This window comes from Pangasianodon hypophthalmus, chromosome 24 (genome assembly GCF_027358585.1).
Source record: "Pangasianodon hypophthalmus isolate fPanHyp1 chromosome 24, fPanHyp1.pri, whole genome shotgun sequence".
NCBI lineage: Eukaryota > Metazoa > Chordata > Actinopteri > Siluriformes > Pangasiidae > Pangasianodon > Pangasianodon hypophthalmus.
In genome coordinates, this window is record NC_069733.1 from 733165 (window position 1) to 745664 (window position 12500).

Genomic DNA, 12500 nt, shown 5'->3' on the forward strand with positions numbered 1-12500 from the left:
ACTGCACTTATGTTACTATAAAGTGCTTCAAATGAATTAAAGTTTTGTCCTAGTTTCTGTATGATGGTCAGATTATCCTTATGAATAACTGCGACGCCTCCTCCTCTACCGGTTAAACGAGGCTGATGTATGTAGCTATAAGCGGGCGGACTAGCTTCATTTAATGCAACATAATTGTTCTGCCTAATCCATGTTTCTGTTAAACATAACGCGTCATACTCCTGGTCCGTGATCAGTTCATTAACTAAGAGCGTTTTAGACTCAAGAGATCTGATATTTAGCAAACCTAGCTTTAGAGTAGAGGTGCAGGCTGCACTCTCAGTATTATTATCTAATGTAGGTATGTTTATTAAATTGCTAAAACAGACTTTATTCTTTCTTAATTTTAATACAGCACGGGGAACAGACACAGTCTCAATGCTATGTACCCTAGTACCCTGTACCTTTTACTACTATTACTACTGTTACTATTTTTATTTATTGCTATTAAAACGATTTAACTATTTAACGATTACTATTACAATAACTAATGTTAGTACTACTACTAATAATACTATTACAAGTAAAATACAAGAAAAATTACAAGAAATATTACACACAAGAAACAAGAAAAATACAAGAAAATTAAAGACAAGTAGGAAGAAGAAAGGAAGAAAAGTTTTAAGCACAGTGCAGTCAAATGTTACGAAAGAAAACATTACTACTTCAAAATGATGTCGCAGTACAGCCATAAACTAATGACTAATGCTTAAATGTTAAAAGATAACTGCTGGCACCATTCAGTCATGCTAGTTGCAGATCTCTGTAAGCGAGTGTTAAGGACTTTCACAGGTTTTAGTTGAATAGCTGTTCTATAACGTGTGCCCTGGCTGTAACGCTGTACTTCAGGGCCCCCTGCTGGTGCCGTGTAGTTACTGCTACTGTCCTGATCTTAATCTCTCTGTCTGTAAATCCGTCTTTACCTGCTCAGCTGCCACATTGTGCTCCCTCTCAGTGCTGTGAAATAAAATATATTAACAGCATGACCTGTATTTATACTGTTACACATATACTATATAATCATTACACATATAACACTTAATCCATTACACATATCACCTGTAAATAACTCATTAATCAGTTATAGGGACACAAAATGCAGAGCCCAGGTATTCATCATAAATCATTTATTTACAAAATTCACATGTTGATACAGGAATATGTAACAGCCGTGATAATCTAATAATAACTAAATAAATATCTTCTTCCACATTTTGACAATACGGAAAATAAAATGTACAGTGACTCCATGCTAAACGCGTTCCTCAGTGCACAGACACTGTTTCCTGTGCATTAATGAGGAGAGACAAAATATAAATCAGCAGTTAAATCTAAACATCTAATCTGTTTGGCACAAGATGATTATTATTATTGTTATTATTATTATTATTATTATTATTACATGTCATTTTGAGACCAATCCTGTGATTGGCTAAAACGCACGACTCAGCTGGCACGTCATGTCTCTCAGCCAATCACTGCATAGCAAGCTGACCAATGGCAGTGATCAGCATATTTGGGCAGTAAAGCTCAGAATATTAGCAATATTAGTGTGTGTGTGTGTGTGTGTGTATGTGTGTGTGTGTGTGTGTGTGTGTGTAAAATGGAGCTTGTTTAGACCATTTAAGAGGAGAGGCCATTAAATGACCACTGTGTTTATAGCATATACAGACTCCGCCCACTCTGATAAATATCTCTAGCTGATTGGTTCATATCTGTCAAATGACTTGTTGAGGAATTTTGTCTTTTTTTGGGGGGGGGGGGTCAATCAAAAGGTAAGATTAAAAGACCACAGTAATCAGGAACTGTGACTCCGCCCCTTTTTAAGGCCACCAATAGCAAAGAATGTATAAAGGGCAAGAAGTCTGAGTTTGGCAAAAAGGAATTGGCTTTGGGTACACACTCTCTCTCTCTCACACACACACTCACACACACACACACACACAGAAAACAATATACATGTATGACATCTTTTTATTTGCTCAAATATATCAGTTTTCTGCAAAGGATTCTGGGTAAGTGTGATTAGCTTGAGCCTGAAGACACACACAGCTTGTCACACCTAGGTGTGTTTTACAGGTGTGTGTGTGTTTGTGTGTGTTTGTGTGTGTGTGTTTGTGTGTGTGTGTGGGCATGTATTTGTGCGTGTATTTGTGTGTGTGTATGTGTCACTTCCCTCATTTTCTGGCCTGCACTTTTTCTGATTCTCTCTCTCTCTCTCTCTCTCTCTCTCTCTCTACCTTCCCTCCTCTGTAGGTCGTCTCTCGCTCTTCAGTCGAATGAACTCCTTGGCAATCTCGTCGTCATGGCGCTGGGCGAGGATGCGCAGGGTCGTGGTGCCCGTCTGATCCGTGGTGATGCTCGGGGCCAGCGGGCACCAACACACGAAGCTCCGCCTCTCGGGTCCAACGGCCAGGGCTAACGGGATCACAGCCACGCCCACCACCTGGTCCGCCCGCCCAAAGCAGTAATCCTTCACCGTCACCTGCAGCTCGTAGAACTCAGCACTCACACCGTTACCCAGAACACTGACAGAGAGAGACGGAGCGATGGAGAGAGAAAGATATAAAAAATTACATTCATTTATAGACATTTTTAAGAAAACAGCATAGTGCTGCTGTAGATGATACACAAAGTGTGATGTCCCAGCGTGAGGGGAGAAAACAGTGCACACGTCTGAATGTTACTGCGGTTAAGCATGAACAGTAGCGTGAAAATCCAGCAAGTCTACGTGATGGTCACTCACTACAGGAAGCTCTCGCTGTATTTGGCCGTCCAGCAGTTGTTCTTGGACTTGGTGGTGAATTTTCGCTTCTTATCTGCGAGCATCGGGCCGATCAGGCTGACTTCCACAAACGGACGGAACAGTCCTGACGTCTGCCACTTCATATCGTTCACCCCGATCACTGAGAGAGAGAGAGAGAGAGAGAGAGAGAGAGAATAGTGTGAAAGTGTGAGTAATGTGTTCCATCTGGAGAGTGAGACAGACTGTCCTGCACACACTCGTAATATATTCAGTTACCTGTTTGTCTGTTGGTTTGTTTGTGTGTTTTTATTTATTCATTTTCTACTTAGGTGTGTTGAGTATATTGTGGCAGAGGGGGCGTGGTCTAGCACCAGCTGCAGACAGAGAGGAGGCGGCTCGAACCGGCAGGTAACACGTGATGATTCTCACCTGTGAGTCTGATTACTGCCAGCCGACTTACGTGTGTTTTTTTCTGTCTTTTCAGGGGTGGCTGTGAGCCAGAGAGACAGACAGAGGCAGTGGAGTTTGCACACAACATACACACACACACACACACACAATGTGAGCCTGCACTTGAACAAAGAGAAAGTCGGGAAATATTGAGACTTTCTGGTCTTTTTTGTTGAGTTTATGAAAATGTGCTGAAAATTGAGAGAAAATAAAAATTCACCTCCTAAATTTTCCTCCTTCACACACAGACACACACCGGCTTCTACATACTGTATATAAATGCTTACTGTTGGCAATCAGCTCTAATTTACTCGCACTATTTATTTTGGCAATAATGTAGTTTGTAACATTTGCTTCAATAAAGCACTGCTGAATTTTAAACTTCAGACAGAGTGAGAAAGTGAGACAGAGAGAGACCAGAGAGAGAGAGACCAGAGAGAGACCAGAGAGAGAGAAAGAGAGAGACCAGAGAGAGAGACCAGAGAGAGAGAGAAAGAGAGAGACCAGAGAGAGAGAGAGAGAGAGAGAGAAAGAGAGAGACCAGAGAGAGACCAGAGAGAGAGAGACCAGAGAGAGACCAGAGAGAGAGAGACCAGAGAGAGACCAGAGAGAGAGAAAGAGAGAGAGAGAGAAAGAGAGAGACCAGAGAGAGAGAGAGAGAGAGAGACCAGAGAGAGAGAGAGAGAGAGAGAGAGACCAGAGAGAGAGAGAGAGAGAAAGAGAGACCAGAGAGAAACTAGAGAGAGAGAGAGAGAGAGAGAGAGAGAGAATGAGACAGACACAGACCTTTGACAGTAATCTTCTGCTCGGTGTTGGCAGTGGGCGGCGTCGTGTCCACCTGAATCACAGCCTCACCTATAAACTGCTCAATTCCAGAAGCTGTCTCACACACACACACACACACACACACAGGTGAGGAACCTAAACATGAGCTAAACTGAGAGGAAAGATAAAAATGAGGGACATTATGAGAAGAGAGAGAAAGAGAGAGTCAGACAGTGTGTGTGTGTGTGTGTGTGTGTGTGTGTGTGTGTGTGTGTGTCTCACCTCTTTCAGGTCGTAAGCTCTCTTTAGGTGTGATCCTCATGCTTGTGCCGTTGTGCACTACAGAAAACACCATCACTAACATACACTCTTTTATTCATATTTAAATGTGTGTGAGTGTGTGAGTGTGTGAGTGTGTGTGTGTGTGTGTGTGCGTGTGTGTATGTGTGTGTGTGTGTGTACCCTGTGAGTGCTGTGTGTTGATGAAGGTGCGGATGAGCTCGTCGGTGCTCTGTGCATAAAGAGACAGAGCGTAATGCAGAGAGCGGAGTTCATCACTCTTCTCCAGATACGACTTCTTCAGACCATCACCACCCGCGTGGAAGAAATGCTGTAGCGCACACACACACACACACACACACACACACACACAGAGTGAGAAACATACACACACACACACACACAAAGAGTGAGAAACATACACACACACACACACACACACACACACACACAGTGAGAAACATACACACACACACACACAAAGAGTGAGAAACATACACACACACACACACACACACACACAGAGTGAGAAACATACACATACACAATGAGAAACATACACACACACACACAATGAGAAACAGACACACACACACACACAAAATGAGAAACATACACACACACAGAGTGAGACACACACACACACACAGTGACACACACACGCAGACAGGATGAGAATCACTTCATAGCTAAATATCATCCTGTGTTAGAAAAAGGCCACAAAAACAACTTACTACATTAATGCGCTCGCTCTAATACGTTATCGTTTCTATAGCAACAGCTCTGTCTCAGGGACGTGTACAGCGCACACTCCACTAATAATAAAACGGATTAAAAATCATTGATATGATGAAGCTTTCCCTGGGATAAGGAGACGTTTATGTAGCGTTTATGGAAGGAGTCTCCAGTGTCAGCGCTTTGTAACAGTCAGAGGTAAAGCTGTAACTGTAAGACGTCTTCAGGACAGACGAGTTTACGCTTCTTTACGGTTTCTTGGTAACATGACAAGCTGTGTTTTTTTGTCTTATTATATTATCTTCAGGACAGAGAAAAAGAGAGAGAGGCAGGTGAGGGAACGACTGTTTATAGCTGCTATAACGTAAGTGACAAGAGGAACTAACATGCTTCGAGGAAAAACTATAATCTACTGAAAAGCCTGATGTGTTTATTAATAAATTAAACTCTGTAATCTTTGGCAAATCGCTGTGGTATAAGTGGAATAACACACACTGGTGTCATACAAATGTAATAATCCACTTTAGGACTTCACGTGAGGTATCACACCACCCAGGTGTGTGTTAGATTCGTACAACAGCACAGTGTGTGGTGTGTTATTCCTTAATGAACACCTTTAACTTCTTCACGGACTTCTCCATGATGGTAATAAACAGCAAGGCAGCAGCCGGGATTAAATTAAAAAGCTGTTGAAGGAGGTGTGTGCGTGGAACATCGCGGCGCAGACGGACGTCAGACGGGAGATTATTTCAGATTAAGAGGAGAAAGTGAGAGGTGTGAGAGCTGCTGTATGACAGCGACACACACACTGGGAGAAATAAGAGACGGCTGTGTCTCACCTTGATGGTGTCCAGCGCCGCCTCCATGATCACACACTGCCTTGGAGACAGGTACTTGGCCTCGCCCCCTCCCTACGGCAACCAGAGTGATTGACAGCTGTTAGACACGCCCACTCCAAATCATTTGTGAGCACCAACAGTTGTCACACTGACAAACATGAAGGACTCTACCTTTAGTTTGGAGAGCTCCTTGGCTGCAGTGAGAAGCTGAGCACCCTGCAAAACACACACACACACACACACACACATACACACACACACAGCAAGAAAACCAGAGGTCTGATATTCAGTGAATCACTCTGTGTTACACAACTGTGCGTGCGTGTGTGTATGTGTGTGTGTGTGTGTGTGTGTGTGCGTGTGTGTGTGTGTGTGTGTGTGTGCGTACGATGCTGTCGTTGCTCTCGGGCAGTACAATGCTTCTCTCCATGCAGATCAGAACGTTCCTCCACAGATCCTTCAGCACCCGCTTTAGCACCGTCTTCTCACACACGTCCGCAAATATGCTCAGACTGCACACACACACACACACACATTCAGATATAACTCATGCTGATGATACGAGAAGATGAACACACCACACGATCACTGCTCAAGTACAGACGGCTAGCATGAGCAAGCTAATGACTGAGGCTAGCTACAATCTAAGAGCGTTTTTAAGCATTTTGAGTAAAAATCTAGTATTAAAGCTGAGTTTGTGATGAGAAAAACAACAGCATGTGTGTTGGAGTGATTTCTTGGTGCCAAACAAAAGAAAGCGAAAACTCGACACACACACATGCATGACCAACACACACTGCACACCTTCCTCTGTGTTAACGGTAGTGAATTTCTCTCACTGTGAGTCGAGGAACTCCATGAGCGGCCTGAGCGCTGTGACGGCGTCCGACTCCGCGCTGTTCCTGGAGTTCTGGTTCAGAGGACCTTTAACCTGATACACCATCTCACCCACCTGACGCATACACACACTGATACGGGCCTGGAAACTACAGAGAGAGAGAGAGAGAGAGAGAGAGAGAGACGTAATGTGGTATTGTTTAACATCAGGAAACAAGTCATGAAGGTAAGTTCAGGTCTTGACATTGTCGTCATGTCCACCAGAGGGCAGCAGGAGCGACAGGAGCGACAGGAGGAGGTCACGGCTGTGGGGAAAGCTCCTGGGGCTGACCTGAGACCACTCAGAACTCATAGTGAGGAGTTATTGCTGAAATCTGAAATTGCTCACATCATTATTCAAAGTAAAAAAAAACTCTGTTTCCTTCTTCACTCTGTATCTTCTATCTCTGATTTTTTTCAACAGTCTAGAAATACTAGACTTTAAAATAACCGGATGCGCTGGATCAGGTGCTATTCAATGCGCTGAGGAATAAGGAATGTGGAAGCCATTTTGTTCAATTAAACCAGTGATTAATGTGATCATTAAAGCTAGCACTATTCATGCAGTGATGTACTGGTGATATACGACACTCCTGTTAGATTTATTTCAACACTCACCATCTTCTCACTCAGGTATCATCTTATTAGTCCTTTTATTTTTCATTTTTAAATTTTTAAATCTGGCAACCTTGTGAACTACATGCAGGAGATTTTAATAATCTGAATGTGGAGCTCAGAAAATCCACTTAAGCAGCTGCGTAACCGACTCTGAATACCAGCAACTTTCCCCATGGAAACACTGACACAACCTTTGGACTTAAGTCACAGACTCTGAATACGGGCCCATGGTGATGGTGGTGATGGTGGTGATGATGGTGATGATGATGAGGATGGTGATGATGGTGAGGATGATGATGTTGATGGTGGTGATGGTGGTGATGATGGTGAGGATGGTGAGGATGGTGAGGATGATGATGTTGATGATGGTGATGATGAAGATAGTGATGAAAAAGAAGATGATGATGATGATGATGATGATGATGGTGATGATGATGACGTACCTCTTAGCAAACACAGCGCTCAGGTTGTCCAGAACCGTGTTGAGTTTAACCTGAAGATCATTCAGGATTTCTGCTGCTTCTGAGTCCAACTGTAAACACACACACACACACACACACCCACACCCACACACACACACACCCACACACACAGACACACAATATACAGATAATTTGCTTTACAGGAGAGGAATTTTTCTGTCTGTCTCTCTTTGAATTTCTGCCACTCAGTTTTGAAAGCCTTTCAAAATAATTACACACACACACACACACACACACACAGACACACACACAACAAACATTCAAATACAGCACACTAATTCAGAGCAAGGACACAGTAAATGTGTGTGTGTGTGTGTGTGTGTGTGAATGTGGTGTGTGCATGTGGTGTGTGTGTGTGTGTGTGTGTGTGTGAATGTGGTGTGTGCATGTGGTGTGTGTGTGTCAGTAACAAACCTCTTTCTCTTTGTCTCTCTTCTCATCCTGGTGTAAGCAAACACAGACACACAGACAAAACATGAGAACACACACATACACACACATACACACACAGACACACACAGACACACACAATCTGCCTCATGCCCCTAGTGATCCAATCATGTCAGTCACTGAGCTGAACAGATGTTACTATCTGATTTTACACACACACACACACACACTTTTATGAGGTGCATTTACCATATAGATTACTTTGTATGTATAAATTTACTGACTGTGGCCTGTCTATTGAGCTGCACAAAGTAATGGCACCCCATCCATCAGTGAATACAAGCTTCTCAGTGCAGCCGTGACACTGACATGGTAGTGTGTGTATGTGTGTGTGTGTGTGTGTGTGTGTGTGTGTGTGTGTGTGTGTGTGGGGTGCATGTACAAGTGTATATTAGGTACAGCGGTGGGTTTCTAAACACTTACTGCAGTTTATTACACACTCCTACCCTATTGTTCACTGTGTAGGTGTGTAGTTAGAGACTGAAGCTCATCTTTTCCCTGTACAGTGTGTGTGTGTGTGTGTGTGTGTGTGTGTGTGTGTGTGTGTGTGTGTGTGTTAACCATCCCCTAATCTTCATCAGGTCAGTTTTTGGACATTTTGTGTTGATGGACTGATTTGCAGGTATGAGATTCGATGATGTATTTAATGACAGAGCTGAGCTTTGAGTCTCACATTGTGTTAGTGTGTGTTAAACAGCACCACAAACACCTGCTGTCCGTTACACAAAACACGACACCAAGGGAACGAGGGAGAACGAGGGAGGACAAGAAGAGCGAGAGACAGAGGGAGGGAGAGTGAGGGAGGGAGAGAGAGGGAGGGAGAGGTATGAAATAATAAGAAATGAGTCAGAATCAGGAGAAAAGTTAACTTACTCTAACACACACACACACACACACACACACACACACTCAGTTTAGATACACACCTCGCTGCCCTCATCATCAGAGACCACCTGAAGTGCAGGGAAAGAGTGTGATGTCTCTTTACTAAACATATACTTACACTCACACACACACATAGGCACTCACACACACACACACACACACACACTTACACACATTCTCTCACACAAACCTCTTTGTCCAGATCCTCCTGCTCCTCCTCATTCTCAAGCTTTGTGAAACAAAACAATCACCGAATGATTTCTGCATCGTGTGTGTGTTTCCAAAGCATGAAAATGTCACACACACACACCCACACACACTCTCCCACACATTTACACACTCTCCCACACATTTACACACTCTCACACACTCTCTCTCACAAACCTCTTCATCCGGATCCTCCTGCTCCTCCTCATTCTCAAGCTTTGCAAAAAAAAAAAACGACCAGAGAATGATTTCTGCATTGTATGTGTTTCCAAAAGCATGAAAAGGTCTCACACTCACACACACACACACACACACACGCACACTCACACACTCAGGTAGCTTTGATTAGTTTCCATCTGAGTGTTTGTGAAGTTCAGGTGTGTATTTGGATTTCTGGAGCTTCTAGTTAGTCAGAATCCAGCTGGATGGAAACGTGTGTGTATCAGATGGACAAAGAGCCAACTACAGCCGAACTACAGCCGAACTACAGCCGAACTACAACTGAACTACAACTGAACTACAGCCGAACTACAGCTGAACTACAACCGAACTACAACTGAACTACAACTGAACTACAGCCGAACTACAGCCGAACTACAGCCGAACTACAGCCGAACTACAGCCGAACTACAACTGAACTACAGCCGAACTACAGCCGAACTACAGCTGAACTACAACTGAACTACAGCCGAACTACAGCTGAACTACAACTGAATTACAACTGAACTACAGCCGAACTACAGCCGAACTACAACTGAACTACAACTGAACTACAGCCGAACTACAGCCGAACTACAGCTGAACTACAAATCAGCTACAGCAAAATTTAACAATTTATCTACAACTAATCTACACTCCACTCGAAATAGCTACAGTGTGATAATGTTCCCGGTAAAGTTTCATCACTCTACACAGACAGGGTGGAACTACAGGGGCGGCGCTGTGTAAATACACACCTTTCACACACACATGCGCACATCCACACACACACACACACACACACACACACACATATGCGCACACACACAGGATGACTACTAGTGGGTTACTTGCTCTCCACCTACCCTCTCCTCCTCAGCAGTTAACTAGAAACAAACACAGCAATAATCAGCACACACACAGAACAGTGATTTCACTGTTACAACACAGTGAAACACACACACATACACATACACGCACACACACACACACACACACACACACACACATATACATACACACACACACACACACACAACACTACACATCAGCAGGTGATCAGTGATTGTCAATGAATTAGACTGTAACTGAACTGTGATGGCTGAAGCAGTACACTCACTCCTGTCTTTTTCATCAAGCGACACAAAGAGAGTGAGACAGAGAGAGAGAGAGACAGAGAGAGAGAGAGACCAGAGAGAGACAGAGAGAGAGAGAGTGAGACAGAGAGAGAGAGAGAGACAGAGAGAGAGAGTGAGACAGAGAGAGACAGAGAGAGAGAGTGAGACAGAGAGTGAAAGCTGTTTCATTCACCTGTTTGGCTCCCATAAACTCAAACATCTTCTCCAGCATCACCCGCATCTGCTGCACATTATTCATCAACACACAGGGCTGGAGAGAGAGACAGAGAGAGAGAGAGAGAGAGAGAGTGAGAGTCAATCATAAGGGAAAGCAGAGAGAGAGTAAAAGAGAGAGAAAGAGAGATAAAAGGAGACAGAGAGTGAGACAGAGACATAGAACCAGGGAAAGGGAGAGATAAAGACAGAGAGACAGAGACATGGGGTGAGAAAGTGACAGTGAGTGGAGGAGTGAGACAGGGGCAGAGAGACAGAGAGAGAGAGAGAAAGAGAGAGAGAGAGAGACAGACAGCGAGAAACAGGGAGAGGGAGAGAGGGACAGAGAAAAAACAGGGACAGAGAAGGTAAGACAGTGACAGAGGGACAGTGAGTGTGAGACAGAAAGAGAGAGAGAAAGAGTGAGAGGAAGACAGAGACAGAGGGAAAGACAGAGAGAGAGACAGACAGATGGTAGTGTTTATTAAACAGTGGTCTTGCACTGAAGTTCCAGTTTTTTAAATATTTTCTTGGCCAATTAAAGCTCAGCTAGTTACAGAAACACACTCAGCTAACGTACGTATCTTAGGTAACGCTAGTTAAGTGTGAAAAGTCAAGTCGAGTTCCTGATCTGATCTGGCTAGAATAACAAGATCAGATTGATCTACTGCCACACACACACACACAGACACACACACACACACACACACAGACAGAGGGAGTGTGAATCAGAGCCCCTGACCGTCTTCTCCTTGTCGCAGTAGGACGGGAAGCTGTTGGACAGCGAGGCGCAGTACTGCAGCAGCACTTTACTGATCGTCTGAAGGAGAAACACGTACCGTTACTCACAGCTTTATTAACCAACACTGTGCTGAAGCACTGAGTCATGAAGCACAGTTACTGTTACCTGCACAAAGATGATTAATTTCCTACAGCAGCACGTCCCCAAGTCTATTATTCCTCTTCTACCAAGCAATTAACCATTACGACTGTTCTTATTAATTAAAGAACAGCACGTCACACTTTCTAGCCACTTTATCCTGCATCATTAGAATTAGCTGCTGTTTTTCTGGAGTATTATGGAGTTTTGGAGTAGAATGTGAGTAATTTCCTGGTGTACCTTGGCGAAGCGGCGGTTGTACTGGGCCGCGATGCCGGGGTCGGGACAGTCCAGCTTCTTGATGATATCGAAGCTCTGGTTGAGCTGTGTGAAGACGTCCACCACCGAGCAGGAGAACAGAGCGTGCTCAGACGTCGGCTGGAACTGGGAGGTCAAAGGTCAGAGAAAGGGTAACAGCTGACACATCTATAAGAACGGACCAATCCAGTGTGTGTACGTGTGTGTGTGTGTGTGTGTGTGTGTGTATACCCCTTCTCTCTTGTCCCTCTCCAGAGCACCGTGCATGAACTCCATGGACACGTCCTCATTCTCACCCAACCACTGCAGCACAAACTGTACAAACCAGCTACACACAGAGACACACAGCGTGATTAGAGGTGGGTGTGTGTGTGTGTGTGTGTGTGTAGTGTGTACTCACGCTGGGTACTCGGGCACTGTGTTTGAGACAGAGGGCAGATCTTTGACGTACTCATTGTAGAG

General features: G+C 44.1%; 1 protein-coding gene across 1 annotated transcript in view; it reads right to left on the reverse strand.

Annotated features, from left to right (window-relative positions):
* Positions 1-1151: 1151 nt before the first annotated feature.
* The window catches only part of LOC113528156 (protein unc-13 homolog B), a 42571-nt gene continuing 31222 nt past the window's right edge, over positions 1152-12500 (reverse strand). Inside the window, exons 19-33 of the mRNA XM_053229136.1 lie at positions 12439-12500; positions 12270-12366; positions 12021-12164; positions 11643-11720; positions 10881-10958; positions 7791-7879; positions 6693-6839; positions 6242-6365; positions 6025-6069; positions 5854-5925; positions 4463-4610; positions 4283-4339; positions 4022-4114; positions 2786-2945; positions 1152-2567 (exon numbers count right to left, since the gene is read on the reverse strand). The exon at positions 12439-12500 is cut by the window's right edge and continues 65 nt beyond it. Coding sequence (XP_053085111.1) covers positions 2276-2567; positions 2786-2945; positions 4022-4114; positions 4283-4339; positions 4463-4610; positions 5854-5925; positions 6025-6069; positions 6242-6365; positions 6693-6839; positions 7791-7879; positions 10881-10958; positions 11643-11720; positions 12021-12164; positions 12270-12366; positions 12439-12500 — 1686 coding nt within the window. The 3' untranslated portion in view covers positions 1152-2275. The remainder of the gene's footprint in view (positions 2568-2785; positions 2946-4021; positions 4115-4282; positions 4340-4462; positions 4611-5853; positions 5926-6024; positions 6070-6241; positions 6366-6692; positions 6840-7790; positions 7880-10880; positions 10959-11642; positions 11721-12020; positions 12165-12269; positions 12367-12438) is intronic.